Source organism: Strix uralensis, chromosome 22 (genome assembly GCF_047716275.1).
Source record: "Strix uralensis isolate ZFMK-TIS-50842 chromosome 22, bStrUra1, whole genome shotgun sequence".
Taxonomy (NCBI): domain Eukaryota; kingdom Metazoa; phylum Chordata; class Aves; order Strigiformes; family Strigidae; genus Strix; species Strix uralensis.
The window spans coordinates 4844473-4868993 of record NC_133993.1 but is presented as its reverse complement, the minus strand read 5'-3'; the positions used below and the strand labels follow the sequence as shown (position 1 = coordinate 4868993).

The following is a 24521-nucleotide window of genomic DNA, read 5'->3' as shown; positions in this document are numbered from 1 at the left end:
CTTCAAAGATTTTATAAATGATCTGGATGCAGGAATCAAATGTACTTTAAGTAAGTTTGATGATGATACTGAACGAGGAGGAGCTGTGGACTGCCTGGAGGGTAGAGAGGCCTTGCAGAGAGAGCTGGATAGACTAGAGAGCCGGGCAATCTCCAACCTCATGAAATGTAAAAAGAGCAAGTGCCGGATTCTCCACCTGGGCCGGGGTAATCATGGTTATACGTATAAACTGGGGGACGAGAGGCTGGAGAGCATCCCCGCAGAAAGAGATGTGGAGTTTTAGGTTGATGGCAAGTGAGTCAACAGTGTGTCCTGGCAGCCTGAAGGCTCAACAGTGTCCTGGGGTGCATCAAGCAGAGCACAGCTAGCCAGTTGAGGGAGGTGATTGTCCCACTCTGCACTGGTGCGGCCCCACCTCAAGTATTGTGTGCAGGTTTGGGCACCTTGAAATAAGACAGACATCAAACTATTAGAGTGTGTCCAGAGGACGGTGACAAAGATGGTGAAAAGTCTTGAGGGCAAGAGTTATGAGGAGTGGCTGAGGTCACTTGGATTGTTCAGCTTGGAGAAGAGAAGGCTGAGGGGTGACCTCATCACAGTCCACACCTTCCTCAAGGAGGGCAGCAGCAGGGGAGGTGCTGATCTCTTTCTGGTGACCAGTGGTAGGAAATGGAATGCAAAGGAAAAGGTCAAGGTGTTGTGGTTTGATCCCAGAGGTCAACTGAGCGCCACACAGCCCTTCACTCACTCCCTCCCCCCGAGAGCTGGAAAGGTAAAAATTGAATCAAAATGCTCAGGAATGGAGGTAAGGACAGGTAGGGGTCGCTCACCCTTTAACGGTAACAGCCAAAGACAGGGTCCCTTGGGGAAGAAAACAGGAACATCTCTGTAATGGAAACACTAAAAAGAGAACAATTAACAGACAGAATGGGACAGTGAGTAGCATTACCATATCTTAAAACACCTCCCCCCACCCCTCCCTTCTTTCCAGTCTCAGTTTTGTTCCCAATATTTCTACCTCTTCCCCAGCGGCACAGGGACACGGGATGGGGGCTGCAGTCAGCGTCCTGCTTCTTCCTCCAAGGTGGGGGGCAGCACTCTTCTACACTCTTCTTCCCCCTGCTCCACGGGGCGTCCCTCCAATGGGATACAACCCTCCACAAACTTTCTCTGGTATGAGTCCTCCCCACGGGATGCATTCTTCTCTAGATACTCCAGCATGAGTCACCTCCACATGTTTCAGTACTCCCAGTGCCAAACTACAACAGAGATCACCATCACTAATAGGCTTGGTCTTGCCCAGAGTGCGTCTGACTTGGAGCTGGGGGAGCTTTTGAGAAACTTCTCAAAGGGGACCACTGCTGTAGCCCCCTCCCCCAGGAACAAAAACCCTGTCAGCCAAACCCAGTACCCAAACAAATGGAATGAAGCTGCATCAGGGAAGTTCAGCCTGAACATTAGGAAAAGGTTCTTCACTGAGAGGGTGGTTGGTCACTGGAACAGGCTCCCCACGCAAGTGGTCACAGCACCAAATGTGTCAGAGCTCAAGGAGCATCTGGACGATGTTCTCAGCCATATGGTTTAGTTTTAGGCAGTCCTGCAAGGAGCAGGGAGTTGCATTCGATGATCCTTATGGGCCCCTACCAACTCGAGATATTCTATCATTGCATGATGCCATGACATGTCAGCACACATGAAAACACATGTGCATGCACAGCCAGTTGCACAGGAACCCCTGCACATGCACACACACACACACACACACATTGAGCCCCGAGACTTGTCATCACATCAGTGTTCAGAGTTGCTCATACGCACTTGCACACACACACTTGCATGTAGATAGACGTGCAAGCTCGTGTACAGAGATAGATATGTGCTCGTCTGCACACACAGATGCCCACACACATACACACACACGCACACTGACACCACACACACTTACTTGCTCACCTGCAAAAACGCCCGGGTACACAAACCCCTGCACAGACACACACAGACAGGCACTTGTTCACACACACACGGGCACACACTCACTCTCACATGGGCATTTGCAAATGCACACCCAAGGGCAAACACACAGGCACAAATGCCCCCTCAGGCACAGGCAGGTGCATATGCACATGAGGAAGCACAGCCTCTCCCCACACTCTGAGAACCAGGACTCCACCAGGCAGCTCTCTGCCTCTGTGCCCCTGACAACTCCAGGCAAGTCCTTGGAAGCCCAGTGCTCAGAAGGGAAATCAGACACCGGCCATCGCTGGTGGATTTAATGACAGCAGAGAGCTTTTGGGCTTTTGTGGGTTGGGCGGAAAGAGTTCAATCGATTGTGTTCTCATTACAGGAAAAAAAGAAGGTGTATTGGGGTCCAAGCTGCAGGAACTTCTTTGGAAATTCAGCCTGTTCACAGGCAAAGTCTGCTCGTGAGAGACAAAGTCAAAGCTAGAGACCATCCCTATTGCTGCAGCTGCAGGGCTTCCCCGCTTTACAAGCCAAAACAATCCCAGAGTTGGACAAGATCCAGCCCATCCCTGGTGATCGCCGTGGGGCGGCTGTGGAGGTCTGGGACCAGTTCCAGTTGAGCACAGGGAGAGGTGCTGCCCTGACATGCTCCCATGGCAGCAAAGGGCTGTGTCTGGGGTGAGCCAGATGCCCTGCAGCTGCAAATGCTGAGGCTGGGACACCAGAGAGGAAGCTGTCCTGATGAAGTTGCCTTAAGATAAAGACCTGCTCTTCAGTGGGTGTCTGATGTGTCTGAGGGAGAGATGGGCCACAGGGAAAGAGAAGGAGGCAAAGCAAGTGAGGCACCTGGAGAAAATTGCCTCTGTGAGGTACTGGAAGAGACATGAGAAGTTCCCTTTCCACCTGGATGGGGTAAAAATGATAAGATTTGGATCTCAGCTGGAGATAGAATTCGGATCTGTTCCTCATGCTGGGATGTTCCCAAATTGCTGTGAGACAGGGTTCAGATTCCTGTAGGAAATGCAGGACATCAGGGAGAGCAAACAATAAATATATTGGAATATGGCGGTGCAAAGTAATTAATTCCAGAATAACAATTCCTGTGAGCCTACACACAAGTGACCCAGTTTTCTCTGGGCACAGGAGCCTTTTCAGTGTCTTGAGTCACTCACCTGAGGAACTTCACCAGAGGTCACTGTAAAGGCCTGTGGAAAGTGAGAGCATCCAGTTCACTAAGGCTGTCTGATCAAATTCCCTTCCCATTCAAAGGGAAGGACAAGTGAAAGGGAAAGTGATAATCAAGGCACACAATGACAGCAGTCTCTCAGGAAGTGATGAGGGAGACAAGGAGGGAGACCAGAGCTCTTCAGCCTCTAACTGATGGGCCATAAGGGAACTGCAGGTGCAGCTTTGAAGTGTTTGAGGCTGAGCTTTGTAAGTGACAAGAGGAACGTGAGGATTTGGGATGTTTGAGGGGGTCCTGCGGGACCAGGGAACAGTTCTGAAGGAATTCTTAGGGTAAAGGTCAAAGGTGGTGGGGAAGAGGGGACTGGGGAGGAGAAAGGGAGGCAGTAGAGGGGAGGAGGGATAAAAGGAAGTCCCTGCCCCTAAGCAGGGACTGGTCAGTGCACTTGCCGGGATGAGCCCTGTGCCTGATCACCACAGTCCCCCCTGATTCCTTATTAAATCCTTTCTTAACCACCCTTCTCTGTAGCTTCACTCCCTTTCCCATGTGTGAGCACTGCAAGGTCTGAGCGCCAGTAACTGGAGAGTCTGGTGTGAAAGAGAGAGCTGGGTGCCAGGAACTGGGTGAACAGCCAGTGCCTACAGGGATTTTAGACCTTGGTGCCAGTCACTGGAGAAGGGTCACAGGGCCTTCTGCTCTTTGAACCGTCACCTGGAGGGACTGATGTATAAGCAGTGTGCTTGTGACTCCAGAGGGTGTAAGTGTGTGTGTTTTCACTGGGAACTGTGTGTCTCAGTCATACTGGAGACAGTCAAACAAGGGGCCACTTCCATGATGAAGAGCCTGGAGCGTGTCTCATATGGAGATCCCAGCTGAGAGAGCTGGGACTGTTCAGCACAGAGAAGAGAAGTCTCCGGGGAGCTCTCATCACTGTGTACAAATATCAGCAGGGAGGGTGTGAAGAAGGCAGAGCCAGGCTCTTCTGCGTGGTGCCCTGTGACAGGACAAGGGACATTGGGCACGAAGTGAAACACAGGAGGCTCTGTCTGAACACCAGGGAACCCTTTTTCACTGTGATGGTGAGGGAACACTGGCACAGATGCCCAGAGAGGTTGTGGAGTCTCCATCCTTGGAGGTCCTCCAAATCCCTCTGGACATGGACCTTTGCAACCAGCTCTAGGTGACTCTTCCTGCGGCAGGTTTGGACCTGCTGACCTCCAGACGTCCCTTCCAAATGTACCAATTCTGTGTTTCTGTAACAGGAGACATGAGGGAATGCTGAGAGAACTGGCCTTCTTCAGCCTTCCAAAGAGAAGTTTGAGACTTTTTCTGATTTCTAACACTTGACTGGGGGATGCAGGGCCAGATGGAGCCAAACTCTTCTTGAGCACATGGAGAATGCAGAGCACAATGGGCATGATCTGCAACAGGGGAAATTCCTACCAGACATTTGGATTTTTTTTTTTTTTTTTTTTTTTTGCCGGTGAGGGTGGTACATGGAATTAGATGGATTGAAGTAAGAATGGCAGTCTGGCTCCTTAAGGTGTTGATTGAAGTACCATTAATTGGAATTAATGCAGGAAGGAAAAGAGGAATAGGACAGGTGATGTTACGCTCCTTCAAATGCTGGGTACCCCGAGTTTTAGAGCATGAGATGGACCTCTAGTAAGGACATGGCAGAAGGTGAAGATCCTACCTGTGCTGAAATTATCTGACATTGTTCTCTTTGGACTTTTAATGGGATTGTCTTAGAAATAGACACAATACTCATCATTTCTACTGTTGAGTAAAATTACATTTCTACAAAAACACGTTGATTCACTCCTAGAAAAGATGTGGACATGCTTGTGGCATCTTTGCTAAGTGGTCCAAGAGATTCTATGCACCAGAGCACAACATGTGTGTGCCCCTACTCAGGTCAGCTGTCATGCAGGTCTCTAACATCTCCATGAACAATTGTCTTGTGGTTACTGTGGGCCACTGCTTGTGGGGAAATGGGTTCCCTGGTTCATGAGGTATTTCTGTTTGGAAAGAGGGAGAAAGTTCACATTAAATGGAGGGTTTGACAGGGACAGTAAGTTTCTGCCATGTTTGGAGTGGAGTGTCATTCTCCAGGTGCCTGAGACCTACATCCTAGAATGGTGCTGGGAGAAGCCTCAGGGCAGACACTGATGGACCCAGGTGCAGCCAAGCCAGACAATGTGTAAGGGAAGGTGAGAGAAGAGACACAAACATGAAGGAAGGAGAGATTCCCATGGATGTGGCCCTGTGGTCAGTGAGAATGGTTGCAGGGCAGGACTATGGCTCAATTTCTGCTCTCATTTAAAATGCTGAAGTCCTAATGTTGGTGTAGATGTCTGCTGTGACTCTTAGGAAGGCAGATCCATCTCTGTAGCCCCTTGGAGGTTGAGCTTTAGCCTGCTCTTCCACCTGGGAAAGGCTTTGCCAGCCACAGAACACTCCACATTTCTAGGACCCTCCTTTTAGACCAGAAGGAGATGCAACACGTCCATGAAAATATTCCCATTATTACCATTATTGTTACCTGGATCATTATTCAACTCACTGTGGAGGTTTTTTTGGAGAAAAGCCAAAGAGACATAATCAAAATGAACAGGCTTTTTTTACCTCTGTTGTGACTGGTGCATGGGGCCACTCTGGAGTTGATCTGGAAATGGGGTGGCAGTAGGAGTCTCCACCTGCCTATCCCCCACCCCTTCACATGTTCTTTTATGTCTGGGGTGCAGGGCTGCCCCATCCCCACCCCTCACAGGGCAGGGCTCCAGTGGGTGCCCCATGTGCTCTCTGGGTATGTGTCTGGGTGAACAGCCTGATCCCTCATCCTATTCCCTGCTGACCCCTCACCCCTTTCCCTACAGAATAGTTTCTCTGGGTTTGTGGCATCCAGCAGCCTCACTGGAGCCAGGTTCCTCTCTCACCCCGTCAGTTACTCCACCAGAACAAGACACAGGCAGAGCCCCTGGGTGCTGCACAACAGGGTTCATCTCCTATTTCTGAGGATCTGGGCGAGAGGTGTTTTTCCCAGAAAGCTGATGAAAGACAGAGGAGAAGTGACAGAAATGGAGGAGGCTTCTGTTCTCAGAAGAAATAGCAACATCCCCAGAGAGCTGAGGACACCAGGGAAAGGTGTGAAACCTCAGCGACGAAGATACCCCTGACCTCCCAGATGGCCCAGCAGTGGCTGTGCAAAAGAGCAGGTGATTCTAGCTGGGGAGGTGAGGACTCCACTGCCAGCTGAGCCTCTTCCCACAACTGGGACCCCCAGAGCCCCCAGGGCCCCTCACTGTGGAGATGCTGAGAATGCCCCTGGCTGAGGGAGCCACAGGTGTTGCTGCTGGAGGAGGGAGAAACCCAGAAGGAGCATTTCAGGCACAGGAAGAACAGATCGTTTCTCTTCACCACTTCTTCCTTTGCTCCCCCAAGAGAGTCATTTCCGGCAGCTCTGTTATCTCGGGGCTGGGAGGTGCTTTTCTGACTCTCTCTCATTCAGCAAACAGGCAGGTTGGTCTTGACATGAACCTTGGATATCTCATCCTCACAGCCTTCGTGGGGCAAGTGTTGGGTAAGTCCTGGCTTTCTATCAACAAATACTTCTCTTCCCCTGTGGAAACTCTCACAAGTCTTACCAGGATGATGTGGGGAACTACTCTTGCATAATAGGAAATATTATCTCTAGATGCTCTTACTGTTGGTATTGAGAAGAGAATAGAGAAAAGAGATATCTCAGGCCCCTTCTTCTGTTTTTCTTTCCATTTCAATCAAACTTTCTATGCATCTCTCTTATGATCCACCTGCTGTCAGTCTCACTTGTCTCTGCCCTCCAACATTTCCCCCTTTCCACCACTAATTAGCAGATCCTGTCAATGCTGCTACTAGGACATTAAAGCCCTCATCCCACTGACATCAGTAAGGTCTCCCATTCTGCTTCCTGGCTGGCACATACCTGCCGTGGCCTCCAGTCTCCTGCTGATGGTCAGCACAACCAGGGCTCCCTCTTTCCAACACTGGGCTCAGCACTGCATGTACCCAGGGAGTTAGGAGCCCTCCAAGATGACAGGGATGGGGAAGTAGCATGAATATTTTGCAAGAGTTCCCCAGGACCCTCAGGCTGTTGAAGGGGTGTTGGTCCAGCCCACAAAGAAAAGGCATGACAGGCTGTTCCCTGTGCCTCTGGGCAGTAGGACAAAGAGAAGCAGGAGGAGCAGGGACACAGCACAGCTCTCTTCATAGTCCATGCTGACAGGCAGCCTTCTTCTCCAGGGTTTTTCATCCATTTCTGGTTTCCTCCCCAGAGACCCTCCCTGCAGAGTCACTGACCTGCTTTTTCTTCCAGGCACCATGGGACAGAGCACTGTCACCCAGCAAGAAGGAAAAGTCACAGTGAAGCAGAGAGACACCTTCCAGACTAACTGCACATACCAGATTCCCAGTTTTTATGCCTTGTTTTGGTACCAGCAGAGGAAAGGCCAAGCTCCCCAGCTGCTCTCGTATCAGGCAGCAGCTGGCCCAAGGCACAGTGGCCGTCTCACCACACTGCTGAACACCACAGGGAAATACAGCGTCCTGCAGCTGGAGGAAGTCAAGGTCTCTGACAGTGCCTTGTACCTCTGTGCTGTGGGTGTCACCCTGGTGCAGGGAGCTTCCTTGTCTGTGCAAGAAGCCAGGGGAGGGAGGGGATGTGTGTGTGCAAGGCTGAGCTTGGGGGAAGGGTCCCTCATCTCTCCCCTGGCAGCTCTGCTTCCCCTGGGCAACCAGGGATCTGCAGGCCTAAATTTTCTTCCAGGAGGGGAGAGTGTCAGTGGTTTGAGAGGAAGGAGAAGGTGGTGACAGAGTCTCAGGTCCTCTTGTTCTCACCATGGATTACATGGTTCTTGTGCCCAATGGCTCTGATGAGGGGGCAGGCAATGCAGGAGGTTGTGGCTGTTTGTTCAAAGCTTCCTTGCTGCTGCTCTTTGTTTTCTGTTATTCCCTGTTGCACATTGCTTCTTCAGGTTTTCCTGCAGGCCTGTCTCTTAGAGTACCTGCTCTGGGATGTGTCCCTCAGAGGTCAGAGTTCAAAGTACAATGGAAAACAAATAACATGTCACGGGGCAAAGCTTCTTCCTGGAATTGCATGATGATTCCAATTTCAGATAATAGTCTGAACCACCTTGTGGACTCTCCTGTTGCTGCATGGTGATGTGCTGGGATTCAGAGGACCTGCTCTCCCCAGTGCACTCTCCTGGTCCTTGGAGCCCTTCTCATGCCCTACCTCATGGGCCTGCCAGGAGAAGACATGGCCTTGGGGACAGCTGCCTCATGCCTGGGGAAAAGTCATACACCAGAGATGGACCATGGGGTTTTGGGCACTGGCTGCTGTCCTTGGGGTGCTTGTCTGGTGGGAGCTGGGGGTGTGTGAGTGACAGGGGGGCTGTGGTGTGAGGGCTGGACAGGTTGATTTCAACATTAACCTTAGGGTCATCTTAGCCCTTTGAACTGTGTAACTGCTGGGCTGTGCAGTGATCTCTTTGGGAGATGGAGCGTGTATAGGTGACCTGTCCTTGCTATCCTTGCTCTTGAGAGCAGATCATACCCCCCTCAATCTCGGGACAGGTGGGAAGATGAGAAGGACAACTTCTGGGGCTCTTTTAAAGGATTTTTTTCACATCATACCCACTCCTGCATATTTGCAGACATCTTTTGACTGAACTTCTTTTCCCAGCACTTAAGCAATAAAAATTCCCTTCTGAACAAACTTGTGAGCTACTGATGACTCAGAGCCTCCAGCAGAATTGGGCTCCTCTCTAGGGGATAGCAGTGGTCAGGTTCCCTTTCTGCAGGTCATGCTCTGAGGCCAAGGGCCTGTGTCTGAGCAGAGATGCCAGAAGGCAGAGCCCTATGGCCACTGGCTGTGGAGGAGCCAGGTATGACTTCCTCACCTCCAAGAGACAGTTCCTAAACAGCCCCCACTGCCATGTGTCCCATCCTCCCCTTCCTCTCCGAATGATGAAATGTCTGCTTGATCCCCGACCCGATCACCCACTAATCAAGACAATGCCTTTCTTCCTCAGCAACTCGATACAATGTCCACCAATAAAAGGACTGTGTGGAGGCAGGGTCTGGGATGCAGAAAGCTTTAATGACTCTGAAGAGGGAAAAGAGTTCACTTTGAGAGGAGGCAGCCAGAGTAGGGAGAGCACCAGCAGCTGCCAAATGTCTGTGCCCTTTGGCCATGGTGGAGATTCCAGAAGCGATCCACCATCACAGAGGGAGAGGGGCTAGCAGATCCCCCAGCTTGGCTTTGTGGGACTTAAAAGCCAGAAAAGCAGAAGAGAAGCAAGACATGGGAGAGAGTAGAAGGTAGGGGAGTTAGACTTTGGTCGTGTTTTCAGAGAGACCCCACAGCCCTCCTTTGGAAGGATGCTCAGCCTCTCTGAAATCACTGGCCAAGAGCTCTGTCCTCAGTCCAGCATGAGCTTCTGGGTTCCTGGGGGTCCTTGTCCGCGCTGTCATCAGTGGGTTTAGCAGGGGGGGCATCTTCTACCACAGTAGCGGCTGGTAATGCAGGAGAGGTCAAAGCCCCCAGAGTTGATGGGCACTCCGTCACAGCTGAGGATGCTGCCAACGGCAGCGGAGGTGGAGGAGCCCACAACGGTGTTCTGTGGGAGGGAGCTGAGGATGGGTCCGGGCAGGGTCACCACCACGGGGGAGGGCTGGATGACAATGGTGGAGTTCTGGCACTGCCTGACACAGGGCTCATTGCAGTTGTTGGCCAGGTGGGTGGGGCTGCAGGGCTAATGTACTAATTGAACACATAATAATTGACTAGGTATATAGCAAGTTGTGGCAAGCAATACCATATGCCTTGCATTTCTTCATGGAAAAGGGAGAAGAGGGAGATAGAGGGAATGGGGAAATACAGATCACCGGTCTGGGTTTCTGGATTGATCCCGCCAGCAAGGGTTCCAGGGGGCATCCGTCTTTTTCGCTGGCACCTGTCTTCTTCACTTCACTGCACTCTCCAGGCCCTCCCCTTTCTTCCACACCCCCCCCTTGATTTATACCCACTTTCCTTAGGTCCGTCTCCTAGGTCGACACCCATACCTATGTATCCCATGTACAGGAGGGGTAAGGTGTTTCATGGGATGATGTAATTAGCATGATCATGTTAGCCTTCGTTAGCATATTGAGGGGTGTGAACTTTAACATGCATTTCGTGGATAATGAAGCAAAGGTCATTCACCAGACAGATGGCCCTTGAAATTTGGCAAGGAGAGCAGAGCCGTCCCGTCTCCACAGGGCTCCCTCCTCCAGCTGCATTTTGTGTTATTCAGGCAGCCTTATGAGCTTCAACCTCCACACCATCCACCTGTGACTCATAGTTTTGTCTTGCAACTGTTTGAGGCATTTCTTTGATCAGCCTCAACTTTTGCTTTCTCAGGCTTTTTTTCTTAGTTTTTCGCAGGTCTGGTTTCTTGTCTCTCAAATCCCACCCTGTGACACAAACACTCCAAGTTCTTCTTTGACCATTGTGATTTCAAAAGGTATAGGGAAAAAGAAGACAGAAGGTGAGAGAGCATATATCTAACTGCTGCAAGGCATACTACTAAAAGGAAAAATTTGCATAATATCACAATACTAATATCTACAAGCCATCTTCCCCACCCCATGAGTCCTGAGGATCCCAGTGATGTGACCCATGACCCAGGGTTCCATCCATCAAACCAGTCCATTGGTTGAAAAAGTTCTCTGTTCCTGTTGACGATCTTCTTCATCGTGGCACGGGTCTCCTCTAGAGAGGTGGTGGCATTGTGGATGGTGATGCAGCATTCTCACTCAGTTAGACTCAGCACACTGCACAGTCCGTCTTCCTTCAGCAATGCTAGCCAGATTCTGCAACACCATCTTAGATGCTTGTTGTGTCTGCACCTTTAATTTCCTAAAGGCATACCTTGTTAGTACATAGAATTGCTAAGTTAAATTTTCTAAAACTATTTGAGGTTACACAATCACATTAGCAGGTCTATAAGGATTTAAATGGGAATACAATTTAATATTCAGGTACAATTCATTAATGCTTAATTTGTGGGATCAGACCGCTCCAGCTAGTCTTTGATTACTTCATCTTGCTGTTGGTGGATGTGGTGTTGTCAGGCCTACATACAGTTATATGAGCGAGCACTGTAACCTGTTTGGTATTTGCAAGCACCAGTGTGCAGTCACAGGTGACTCACAGGCTTCCTTTATTTTGGAGGTGGTTCCCAATAAGGTAGCTTAAGGCACAACTCCAGGTTAGCCTTCCCATAAGTGGACTCATTAAATGTACCTGTAAAATTTCCTGGATTGTTGATTGTAATTGATTGGCAATGATTTATTCCACACTCAGCAGGTATGATTCCACAAATTATATAATAACGTAAGCAGATTACAAATAATAAGTAGCCAATAATGCCTACAGCCATTGAAAGTGCTAAAAGTAACATAGGTCTCCTGTTGTCCAGGATCAATACCCTGTAAAACAAATATATATATAACAAAAGAATAATGGTTAGAAAGAAGGGACAATCCACCTGGTATTGATGTGGAATTCTTTCCCATGGGCATCAGTAACCATCCACGACCAAATATTGATGGGAGCTTTTAGGCTTAGGGGTACTTGCCCCATGGTAGACAAGTCTACTAGAACAGGTTGTCCAGGAGAATGGAGCGGGTTTGCAGGGTCTTTAGTCTCCTTTTTCCCAGCGAGTACGGACGGAGGCTTAGGACAGAACGTGGTAAGTCGTGGGCATCCATTAATTCCCCACAGGCTGTTTACCCTCATTGCTGCATCTGGCACCCGTTGTGGCCATCCCAGTTCGTGGGGTTTTAGGGCCCGCTTTAGAAGTCCGTTGGTGCGTTCCACAATCCCATTCACTTGGGGATAGTATGGAATATGGAAAATCCACTGGATTCCTTCATCTCGAGCCCACTCCTGAACCACCCTGGCAGTAAAGTAACTACCATTGTCTGATTGGATTGATTTGGGCTTAGGCAAGCAGCTAAACCAGTGTTTTAACCCCTTCACTGTATTTTCTGCACTTGCTTGAGATACAGCTTTTGATTGGGTTAGGCCTGACACTATTTCCACTCCCACCAATACAGAGCGTTTTCCCTCGGAGAGCCGGAAAGGAACAATATAATCCACCTGTTTGTTTAGTAGGTGGGCAGGGTGGTTTCCTGACTGGGTCTGTCTCCCTGCACAGCATTAGAGCCACCAATCAGAACATCGTTGATATATTGATATATCCTGACCCCTTCCCTAGGAGGGATTTGAGCAAGCTCCTGTGCTAGTGCATAATGAGCGATGGTCGGCGAATGGCGGTATCCCTGGGGGAGACGTGTAAAAGTAAATTGCACTCCTTCCCATGTAAAGGCAAAGCGATCTCTGTCTGCCTCTTGTATGGAACCATAAAGAACATATCTTTCACATCAATAGTTGCTAAGATCTGGTGGGCTTGTTCCTGTATGGTTGCAATCAGTTCAGCTATGTCAGGTACTGCAGCTCTTAGAGGACCTGTATTGGCATTTAATCGCTGAGTCAATCGTCAGTCACCACTTTCTGTGAGATTTGCGGACTGGCCACACTGGGGAATTATAGGGTGAGTGAGTTGGAATAATTATCCCTTGTTCTCGCAGCTCTGCTGTCACTGGAGCGATCCCCTCCCTGGCCCCTAACGGTAAGGCGTAAGGTTTCATGTTAACAATTTTAGAAGGAGGAAGTGCAGGCGCTTGCTGTAAAAATCTTATAGAGGCAGTTGGGGACCCAAATTTCCATTCCCTTCCTTTTGAATCCACCCAGGCTTGTCCCTTCAATAGGTCAAGTCCCAGGATATTTGTGGGGAAATTTCCCAGGATCATAATAGCCTCTGTTGCAGTTTCATTCCCAGGTAACCAGCATTTCACCCAAGCAGTCGGCTGTGGCTTAGAGTCCCCGAAAACATCTGTAACCCAGATCTGCTTTTTGTCGGCAACTGTGCCATTGTGCTTGGCAACATCAGCTTGAAGCACTGAGATCTGAGCACCTGTATCTACTAGAAATGTAATTGGCATTTTAAGGGGGCCAAGAGGCAAGGTAATCAACAAGTCTCCCTTCCTATTTTCTGTGAGCCTACTTAAGTGGACCCACCCGCCATCCCCCGGCTCACTTACTGGGGATGGTGCATCCAGTTTCCCCACCCAAAATCAATCAAGTCCTCTTCAGGGGCAGTTGGTGTTTGAGAAGCAATTACCACCATCTCGTTAGTTTTCAGTTCTGTCCCTCCCTTTGCCTGAAAGGTCTGCTCAGTTGAGGGGGGCAGCTTCCTTTTGTCTTTCCAGTCTCGAATGAGCTTTTCTAAAACTGTAGTAGGCATACCATCCATTAACTCTTGGGGAATCCCCTGTCCAATTCCCTCAGTCCACAGGAGGTTTTTCTTTGCTCTTAACACTTGTGGAGGGGAAGGAAATGACTTTTCCTGCTGTTCCACTCTGAGTACTGAGGGCTTAGGTTTACTCATTCCCCCGGTAAGGCCCATTGTCCGGCCGTAATTTATTAAGCCCTGAGCTATCTCTCCCCAGGTCATGGGTCCTCCCCCTGCCAGTCTCCCCCCTCATGGGGCTAATGCATTCCACAAACGATCTTGTAATTGTACTGCGTATGATTTCAAAGAGTCCAGCAAGCCCTGAATCAGGGGAGTCATTTGATTGGGATTAGCAGTTAATAGCGTCGGGGAAGGCTGCTGCAGAACCAAACGCCTGTCATGAATTAATTGGAGACAACCAGCCTTCTGCAGACTTTTGGTCAAATGATTTATGGTTGGGATCTCAATACGTACTGGATCCCCCCTTTCCAAGGGGTCCAGACCCCCAGCCCAATAAGCAGTTCATTAACGACCACAGCTCTCTCTGGTCTTCAGTAATTAAGAAAACCTGTGGCTCCCAGTACCCCTGAGCCTCATCTTCTGATAACAAGATTTGGTTGCCACCAGTCAAAATACCCTCCACACATATTCAGTCCCGGTTTCCTGAGCTCGTCAGATACATTTCTCCTGAATTTTTGCAAGCTCAGTTGCTGGATATGGTGTAGTTCGAATGGTGACCTGCGGAGCTCTTCCACCCTGATCATTGGTGGTCTCCATTTTAATTAATGGTCTTAAATTTGCCCTCTCATTTTCAGGGTAAAAAAATTCTCGGCTTTAACTCCTTTGTTGGATACAATGGTCTAGCTGCTGATTTTGCCAGAGTTCACTATCAGGAACAGAGCCAAGACCTGTCCGGTTGCAGGTTTCTTGTTTATTCCCCTCTTTTTCAGACCATGAATTTTTTTCTCGATCCAAGGCATCTAACAGAGCCGTGTGAGGTTGCTGAGTGGTGTTACGCTCATCAGGTAATTAGCTTTTCAAAACTTCAATTTGCTCTTGCCAGAGTTTAGTTTTTTGTTCAGTAACATTACGTTCCTCAACCAATTAATCCTGGAGAGCTTTTACCAGATCTTGTAGGGATTTGATCATTTCCCCTGTTAGTTCTTTGTTAAAATGTTTATCTTTTTGGGCTGCAGTCAGTGCTGCCCCTAATATATCACACACTATAGTTTTCCTTTGCCTGGTTGCAATTCTTGCACCCCCGCAAGCACACTGATATAGCTTGCCAGAGCTTCTGGATTATGCCAGTTTCCATGGGCCCAAACCTTTACTAAAGAAGGAGGACAAGCCTTCAGTCCTTCAGTTTCTCAAAAATAGGGGAGCAGTCAAGACCAATATTTCCCAGCCAGTCATGGCTTGCCACTGCTCGAACCTGTCTGGTTTCTTGTCTCTCACACACGGCCACCTCCACTCAGTTCCCAGGAATGTCAAGGTGGTTGTTTTGAGTATCTCTAAGGAGGAAAAATCAGTGACCTCCCTGGGCAACCCACGGCAGTTCTCAGTCACTCCCACAGCACAGTAAAATGTGTTGCCCCCTTGCCAGGGCACAGGACACTGTGCACGTCCATCCACACAAGGATTATCCCATTTTGGTCAGTCATGCTTTTAGTGCATTTTCTGGAAACAGATCTCGTCATTATATCAGCTGTCAAACACGACAGCCTGGCCAGTGTTGGCAGTGAACAAATACCAGCAACTTTCCCATCCTTGTGTCATAGGGTGTAAATCAAGGTGTACAGCACAGGAATAAGTGTGATAAAAAGAACAGTTGCTGCTCTGTAAAATACTCCAACCTCTGGCACAAATACCCTCAGGCTGAAGTGTAAAGCCTGCAAGGATCCTGAGCTCGTTTCCTACCTTTCCAAGAGCTCTTTATTTGGGCTGGCAAACCAAGGGTCATGCCAGGAGTCAGTAGCAGCACTTTGGCAGTGCTTTGGCCAAAGGCCTTACTCATCTGTCAGAAACAATGCCATCCCTCCCTCTTCTATAAGGAAAATTGCGGACAGTATCATCATTGCCAAGGACCTGAGGTACCTTCTGCTTGTTACAAGGTTCAGTGTGGTAGCATAGGAGGTCTATATGAGATGATGATGATGGTGATTAGCAGCATGACTAGGGAAAAAAGATTTCAGACATGCAAGTGAAACACCGTTAAAAAAATTTGTCCTTCAGATGTTCTGAGCTGTGCTTCATGAGCCATAATTCCCTCTTCATGTAGGATGAGTGTGAGGGGATTTCCATTCTTCCACTTGTACACTTTTGTCAAGGCATCTGGATGTTCACATAGGAAATAACATATGAGAGTGTAGTGTCTGCTGAGACACATTTCCACTGATCAGAAGGGATGAGACTTACATGTAACAAATTCCTCTCTCCCCACAATGGCAGCCAGTTCCTGAGCACAAACTCTCTGGAGGGACCAGTGAAGCAGTCAGGAGCTCTGCACTTACCCACAGCTCTCTTGGGAAGTGCACCCAGCACCCTTGTCCTCACTGATCTTCATGTTCTCCTGCACACTCTGTCTCAGAGCAATTAGATCCCCCTCAGAAATACACTGTTTCACTGTCCCCATTTCTGTGCTGACTACCCTCAGCTCCCACAGGTGTAGCTCCAATTTCCAGCCTCAAGACATTCAGCAGCATGGGCGACTTTTCCCTGCTAGTCCCGTCCATGTGTGCTGGCCATGGCCCCTAGATTGAGTGGTGGAGGGCAGAAGAATATGGAGTAGCAGCTCTGGGCCATCCCAACGGCCGTTCCTTTCTTTACTACTCTTGCCATTCTGCAAAGCAAATCACCTTTCAGAGCCCAAAGCCAACCCCCTGCCAAGGCAGTGCAGCTCCAGCCATAGCAAGAGGAACGCTCTTGCTCAGGAGCTGATGGGGCTGCTGAGCCCTCAGAGCCTCCTGCCTTTCTGGGCATTTGTGCACAGGGACACAACAGGGCAAGGTCTCCTTGTGCCCTCACCCCCTTGCACCCAGAGCAACACCCTTCTCCTTTGGCAGCTTGGGGCGTGTCCACACAGGGAAGGACCACATGGTGGACAGGCTTGAATGCAGCAGAAATTCAATGAGTCAAAAGAAGGAACAAAGTCACTCCAAGTGGAGGTCAGCAGTACAGGGAACCCCCTCTTAGGGGCAGCTGAGAATCTGCAGTCCTTGGCCATAGAGAAGTTCCTGCATGATGTCTGTGCCTGTCCCAGGGAGGGAGAGGAGATAGATGGATGTTACCCAGCTGGTGCAGGGGGGTGTGAGGGGAGGCAGTAAACAAAGAAAATGGACAAAAAGACAAAACCATTCAGCTACCCTGAAAACAATCTCCAAAATGTTCATCCTCTGCCCAGCACTATGTTCTGAGTTCCTCAAGGTGTGTCCGTAGGGATTTACCAGGACCTTTAGCAGGGGGGGCACCTTCTGCCACAGTAGCGGCTGGTAATGCAGGAGAGGTCAAAGCCCCCAGAGTTGATGGGCACTCCGTCACAGCTGAGGATGCTGCCAACGGCAGCGGAGGTGGAGGAGCCCACAACGGTGTTCTGTGGGAAGGAGCTGAGGATGGGTCCGGGCAGGGTCACCACCATGGGGGAGGGCTGGATGGCAACGGTGGAGCTCTGGCACTGCCTGACACAGGGCTCATTGCAGCTGTTGGCCAGCGGGGTTGGGCCGCAGGGCCGGCATGGCAGGCACTGGTCGTAGCAGGACATGTCTCTGAGGGTGGAGGTGCACCTGGGAGAGAGGGCAGGGAGGAAGCAGAGCACAAGGGTGGGTGAGGAGCTGCCTGGTTATCCTGGCACAAAGCAGTCAAGGTCACTGCTGAGTGGGGAACAAGGAAATTGTTCCAGGGGCCACATGGTCTTTATCTCCCTATGAAATGCAGACTGGACCAGAGAGACTCTCTTAATTCATAAACTGAAAAACACCTGAGCCTTCTTACGGACTCTTTCTGGGCAGACCTTCTCCCCACTTCCCTTTGTCATGACAACATCCAAAATGTAGGACAGGACAAAGCAATATAAACTGAGACATTCGTTGTGGAGAGATCTCCTTTGGAAGAGGAGGAGAAGGGGCTTCAGTCTCACCTGGTTCCCAAGCAGAAGGAGCCAAGAGAAGTGCATGAGAGAGCAGGGACTTGGGCTGCCTTTTATACCTGCCCTTCACTGCCGCAGGACCAGAGGCACCTTTGCAGAGGTAACAATGTTCTGACAAGCTCATCTTGAATGCAAACAATCGCAGCTAATGCTATGGGCTGTGCTTTCATTTCCTGCACTGCTCCTTTTCATTTCCAGGTTTGTGCCATGCCCATTCCCCAGTGAAGGCTTGTTCTGAGCACTGGGATGAAAGGCCCCAGGATTTCTAGGGCAGGAATGCAGCAGTGCTGGCAGAAGACTCAGCTCAAGTGTTGGATGTTTCCAGAGCAGGCAAGTGATGTCAGTCTGGGTCACTCTGTGGGGCTCTTTGAAGTGTTGTTCTCAAGAAAAAGTCCAGCCATCCTCAGCCACACTCTATGAATCCTGCACATAAGATTGTTCCATAGCCTTCTCTTTCCGTGTCTCCCTCCTCAGCTCACCTCAGTGGTCACTTGTTGTTGCCTCCCCAGGTGTAGGTGTTGTGGTGCTGCGGTTTGACCCCATCCTGCCTAACACTGCCCAGTGCCCAGGGATCCTCAGCAGAGTCCATGGTCCCTTTTGTTCCCATGTGTGTTCTTTCCTTGTCTTTACTTGTAAGCAGACAGGTTTGTGTGGATGCACATGGGAGCACACATATTTATATAATTCCATGCTGGTGTGCACAAGTGTATGTGTGTGTGTCCTTGTGTGTCCTTCATCACGAGGGAATGTGCTGCTCATGGCCCAGACACTCTCCTCTGCTCTGTCCATGAGCACCACAGAGCAGCAGGTTGCCAGGGTCAGAAGGAGCCTGAGTGCAGCTGAATGGTGATGGCACCAGCCTGCTAGAGATGTGTCCAGGGAAGAGGCTCTGAAGTGCAGCCCCTGGCTCCTGAGCACTCCTTTTCCTGCCCCTCTAAAGCTCACTCTCCGCTGCTGCCAATGTCAGGCCACTACAAGGATGGTTTCACTCCAGGTTGGCTCCTTAGTTTAATTCAGTGTAACAGCAGTGGGAGTGCCTCAGCACGGCTGGCAGCGCCCCCTCCCTGCCTCTCCAGGCCAGGACACGGCTGCTCTCCCCAGCTCTAGAGAGTTCAGAAGGACGGGGATTGCTTTCTGGGCAAGGAGAAAGGCTGAGGAATCCTGCTGACCATGTGCTGGCCATCCCTGAGTGCATCTGCTTCCCGTGCAGTGCCGGTGGTGTCTGGGCTGGGACATGGCCCTCTCTCAGGTCCATCTCCATGACAAATGTGTTTTTGCATGCCATCAACCTGGTGCTGTATCAGGCAGGGACCGAGATCTTGGATAAAACAGGTACTGAGTGAAAGGAGCATGAAGCCTGATATCGCTGTGCTGCGAGGGGGGCGACAGACCCCGTGGTTTTCACAAGGAAAGGTAAAGAGCTGATGACTGCTTTGGATTTCAGCCCACAGGGACCTTCCTGTCCCACACTGGAATCTTATTCTGAGTTCTCAGCAACTGCCTCAGGGAGGGAAGGGATGCTGAATTCAAGACTGCATCCCCCAAAGTCTGCTGCAGTCCCACAGAGGTGTCCAGAAGAGACTCTCTTTCTGACAAAGGCTGTGTACAGTGGGTAAATGTTCTAAGCCCATCTCCCCTCCTGAATATTTGTCTGCCTGGGCTCAGGCCCAGCTTGGACACAGTGCAGCCAAGGCTTCCCCCCTTCCCTTGAGTGACCTCGGGGAGATCAGTGCCAGGGAGCTCTGCTGGGAGAGCTCAGCCAGGGCTGATTCCCCTCTCCATGGAGCTGCTGCTGAGCTGAGGCTCTCGTGTAGCTGAGGGAAACCTTGCTGGTGTCTCAGGAGGTAACAGGCACTGTGGACAAGGAAAGGGCAGGGGAGGTGTGTACCTACAGTTTAGCAAGACCTTGACAGACTCTCTCACACTTCATTTATGACAAAATTTGTTAGAAATGGTTTCAGTAAGAGAATGATAATGTGGGTGGAATATTGGCTGGACTACCAGGCTCAAACAGTTCTGATGAGTGGTGCAAAGCCCAGCTAGCAGACACGTACTGTTGGGCTTTCTCAGGGATCAGCAGGAAGATCAATACTCCAATGTTTTCATGAACACCACGAGCAGTGGGAAGGTGAGAATTTTCTGCAAGTTTGGGGATGACACCCAACCACAGGCAACAGGCAGACACTGATCTCTGTCAGACAAATTGTTCCCAGCAAGTCCAGGAAATAAGAGTTCAAAGGAAAGAGAGAAGATGGACTGGACTGTGGAGGTGCTCTGTGACATGAGTCGAGGCAATGAACAGCTTCTGGGATAGGGAAATTTCTAGTTAAGCAAGAGGCTAAAAGAAAGAATGAGAACTGGAATGGATTTCCCTGGGAGATTCTGCAATCTCCATCCCAAAGCAGCCTGATTTAACGGGAACTGTTGCAAGCGGGGGTTGATCCAGACAACCTCTGCAGGTCCCTGCTCAGCTACACTGTGACTGTGTGATTCCCCCTGTCCCCTGCCCTCCCTGAACCCTGCACGCCCAGGTCACCCTTGGCCTCCCATCCCCTCTGCTAGAGAGCAGCTCGGAGGCATTGTGCTCGGCCTGCAGAGGGGCAGCTGAAGGGAGGCTCTCAGCCTCCTCCGTGCCATGGGCAGGAGGTGAGTGGCTGCTGTTTGCAGGCGCTGAGCTCGGGGACAGCTCTGGGAAGCTGCTGCATGTGCTGGGCCAAGGCCCTGCTGCTGCCCCAGGCTGCAGCTGGCGCTGGGCAGGCTTCTTGTTGCTGGGGAGCCCTTGCTGGAGGAGGGAGAGAGTGGGATTGCCGGGAGCCCAAGTGGTGGCGGTGCAGAGCCGCTGAGCACTCTGAGCCCGGGCGAGCCCCCGAGCGGCGCCGGCGCAGGGCTCAGCCCCGGGGCGGAGCTGGCGGCGGCCGAGAGGAGCGGAGGCGGCGGAGAGGAGGTGCCGCGGCCGGAGCAGAGAGCCGGGGCTGGCGGGGGGCAGCGAGGCGCGGGCGGCGGAGCGGCGGGATGCGGCGGGGCCGGGGCGCAGGGCTGGCGGGGCTGGCCGCGGTGCTCCTGGGTGCGCGGGGCTGCCGGCGGGGGCTGGGACAGGGGCTGCGGGGGCCGGGGCTGGGCCGGGGCTCGCCTGTGACCATCCTGCTCCTCTTGAACCTTGTTCCCTTTTCTGTCCTCCCATGTGAACCCAACTAGGTCATTCCCTCCGAGCTTGCCTCTCTATTCTCTTACAGCACTTTTGCTCTATCTATCCATTCATGCATCCATCCAACCATCCATCCATCGATCCATCCATCCATCCATCCATCCATCCATCCATCCATCCATCCATCCATTCTTTCCTCCCAGCCAATCTCTTTTCCTCAGTCCCTTCTCCTCTTCCTCACTCGGACTGTCCTTCCAAACATCTCATTCCCTTCCAAACAGCTCATTCCCTCCCAGCTTGCCTCTCTATTCTCTTACTCCACTTCTTCATCCATCCATCCATCCAACCATCCATCCATCCATCCACCCATCCATCCATCCATCCATCCATACATCCATCTCTCCCAGCCAATCTCTTTTCCTCACTCCCTTCTCCTCTTCCTCACTCGGACTGTCCTTCCAAACATCCCTCATACATTCCTCTCCCCAAACAACCACTCTCAACGAAAGTGTCTCTCCATCCTGTGTTCTCAGATCACACCCCCATCATCTGTGAAGTGTCCCCTTCTCCCCTCTCCCGCTGCACGACATGTTCAGCTGAAGCAAAGGGATTCTTCTTTTCTCCTCGGCAGTGGCTGCGGGCAGAGCCCAGGTGCAGCAGGAGCCGTCGGCAGAGACCAACGAGGGCACCGGCGTCACCATCAACTGCTCCCACCCCAACATCCAGACCGGGGAGTTCATCCACTGGTACCGTCAGCTCCCGGGCCGAGCCCCCGCATTCCTCGCGCTCACTCTGAAAGGCTCCAAAGAGCTGCAAGCCCCGCCGGGGCGGCTGTCGGTGGCGGCAGACCGCCGGTCCAGCGCCCTGTGGCTCGCCCGGCCCCGGCGCGGGGACGCGGCGGTGTATTACTGCGCGCTGAGAGACACGGGGAGAGGAGCCGGGGCTGCGGCCGGGCACGAACCGCCGCGGGCGGGGCCGGGCGGGGCCGGCGGGGGCGGGGGGACAGTCCGGGGAGGGCCCGCCAGGGGGCGCTGCCGCTCCGCCCACCGTGTCCCGCGCCGCTTCCCCCGCCCGGCCGGCCCCGCCACCAACACCGGCACCACCAGGCCCCCCCAGCAGTCAAGGCCTGGCCTCAGCACCTCTTCTCATTGACGGCCGCTGCGGGTCTGTGCTCCCGAGGCCACCAAAGAGCCGCGCTTGGGCAGCGCTGCCCAGGGACAGGCAGACGGGCTGGGCAAGGCAGGCAGGGCAGGGCGGGCTTTCCCCCAGGCTCTCTTGCTGCCTCCCGACGGGCTCAGACTCTGCTGCCTAACGGGGCATCCTCGGGCCTGTCTGTAACGGCCGGCCAGCTCTGCCTCAGAAATGCCTCGCCCAGGGGACAGAGTCCCAGAGCTTTTGCCCTTCCCGGGCACATGCACCAAGGGCTCCCCCAAGGCTGTTAGTACCGCCAACAGCCTCCCTGCACGTTCGACGGAGCCAATTAGCAACGGGGCAATTAAGAAGCCAACGCACCCAGGAAGTACCCGGTGCAGCAGAGCTCCTCCTGCCCACGGGCAGCCGGGCAGCCCTCGGCTCACACGGAACATACAGGGCCCCTCCTCGGGCTCCGGCCTTTCCCCCCGAGGACAGCCAAGGGAACCCCGAGCAGGTGCTTTCCTCTGCCCCGGCCCCACGGGCACTCCAGGGCTGAGTTGCTAATGAAAAGCTTTCCTTGAGAAAGAACAGCCAGAAGGGGTTGCACATTTCATTACTTTCTAAAAGCTCCGATATACAATGAAAAACTGCATCCTCAGTTACAGGCTGTCACGGAGCTTTCAAAATGTTTCTGCTCATGTTACAGGTTCATTCCATGGAGTCAGGATTTCAAGCTCCACAGTGAGAGGAGAAGCGGATGTCAAGGTCACAGGCACGTTCAAGCGCTCCCCTCAGTAGCTCATTGTTGAGACCATAAGCCTGTTTGACAGGATTCAGATTTTTCTGATTTGAGGCCCAGGAGACACAGGAAAAGCCTGGTCTGGGCACCTGAGGTGGGTTAAACTTTGCTGGGTGCCAGGTGCCCCACCAAGCTGCTCTATCACTGCCCCTCCCCAACTGGGCAGGGAGAGAAAATATTACCAAAGCCTCGTGAGTTGAGATAAGGAAGGAAAGATCACTCAGCAATTACAGGCACGGGCAAAACCACTCACTTTGGGGAAATCAGTTTAATTTATTGCCAATCAAATCAGAGTAGGATGGTGAGAAATGAAAAACAAGTCTAAAACACCTTCACCCTTCCCCCCTTCTGAGGCTCAGCTTCACTCCTGAATTCTGTGCCTCATCCCCCTAAGCAGCACAGGGGGATGGGGAATGGGGGTTGTGGTCAGTTCATCACACATGTCTCTGCTGCTCCTTCCTCCTCACACTCTTCCTCTGCTCCAATGTGGGGTCCCTCCCATGGCAGACAGTCCTCCATGAACTTCTCCAACGTGGGTCCTTCCCATGGGCTGCAGTTCTTCACTGTGAAGAGCCTGCGGGCTCCAGCCATTCGCCTGGGAACCCTGTGTGGCTCAAGTAGCCAACACAGCTCTTCAAAGTCCATGGTCAGAGGGTTCCAAGGCACAGAGTGAAGGATCAGCCGTGGTGCCTGTCCCAGCTGCACTTTGTAACTGTGTTTGCAGGGAACTACTGGCAGGGGGACAAACAAGGCAGAGCCACAGGCATGGCCAGGCCAGCACATGGATCAGCCCCATGGTCACATGGCATCAGCCCCTCTTGTCCCTGTTTCCAGCTCTCCTCCCATGCCTGCTCCAGGACAAACTGCCTTGATCTGTGTCTCTGCTGCTTCCCCTAAACAACCCATGCACAACCCCTTGCACAGTCCCCAAATGCTTTTCCACTGCATCCCATAAGGAGTTCAATCCCATTGTAGGCAGAAACACCCCTGAGTTTATAAGATGATCCTCTCTTCTCACTCACCTCAGAGGTCTCACCTCCAGACAAGAATTCAACTGTGATACCTGAGGGGATGTGGACAAGATGTCTGTGGAGCAGAGGGTTGTGCTGGATGTCCTCCTGCCCAAGAGAGGTCATGCCTCTGACTCTGGCTGGGATGTTTACAGCACTGCTGTTCCCAGATATATTTCCCTTGAAAGGCTTCATCTGTGGTGTGGGGAGAAGGGAAAGAGGACTCCTGTAGGGACAGGGACTCCTGCTTCCAGCTGCCTTTGGCTGTTCCAGGTTCTACCTCCCTTTAGACACTACTAAAGAGGGACAAGGAGCCCATCAGGGGCTGCAAAGGGGCCTGTCTCCAACCCCGAGAGAGGTGGGTGCAGGCCCCTGTCTCTGGCTGGACACGGGATGGCAGGAGAAGTTCACCATGGACACTCCTCCCATGCTGGAGGCTGGTTGGGCTGGTTGTGATCTCCAGGAGCAGCAAGAAGCAGGCAAACAGCCTGCAGCTTCCTATTGCCTGACAGCAGGCTGCTTGATATCATCCTTCAGGCTCCTGCCTGAACTTCCAGGTGCCCCAGACCCCATTGGCAATGTGATTGGAGCTGAGAGGCACCACTTCTACAGCAGCGTATGTGTGTCTGAGGGGATGCTCAAGCACCTCCCAACTTGGAGGGTTGAGAAAAGCCCATTTGTGGCCTGACTGCCCAAAGATGAGCCCCCCAGTGCTGAACAACCTCCCCTCGGCCCTTGCAAACCTGGAACACAGTAAGAGTCACA

At 51.8% G+C, this 24521-nt stretch overlaps 1 protein-coding gene and 1 pseudogene across 1 annotated transcript; one reads left to right on the top strand and one right to left on the bottom strand.

The window, feature by feature from the left end:
- Nucleotides 1-16978: 16978 nt before the first annotated feature.
- On the bottom strand, nt 16979-17284 carry LOC141953720 (feather keratin Cos1-2-like). The gene has a single exon (XM_074892512.1). It carries the CDS (start codon nt 17282-17284, stop codon nt 16979-16981), a length of 306 nt encoding a protein of 101 aa, XP_074748613.1.
- Nucleotides 17285-18927: 1643 nt separating this feature from the next.
- On the top strand, nt 18928-22745 carry LOC141953264 (uncharacterized; annotated as a pseudogene).
- The last annotated feature ends 1776 nt before the right edge of the window (nt 22746-24521 follow it).

What these genes read in the sequence shown, in the direction of transcription:
- LOC141953720 (XM_074892512.1), bottom strand. Translation starts at nt 17,284, where the DNA reads ATGTCCTGCTACGACCAGTGCCTGCCATGCCGGCCCTGCGGCCCAACC.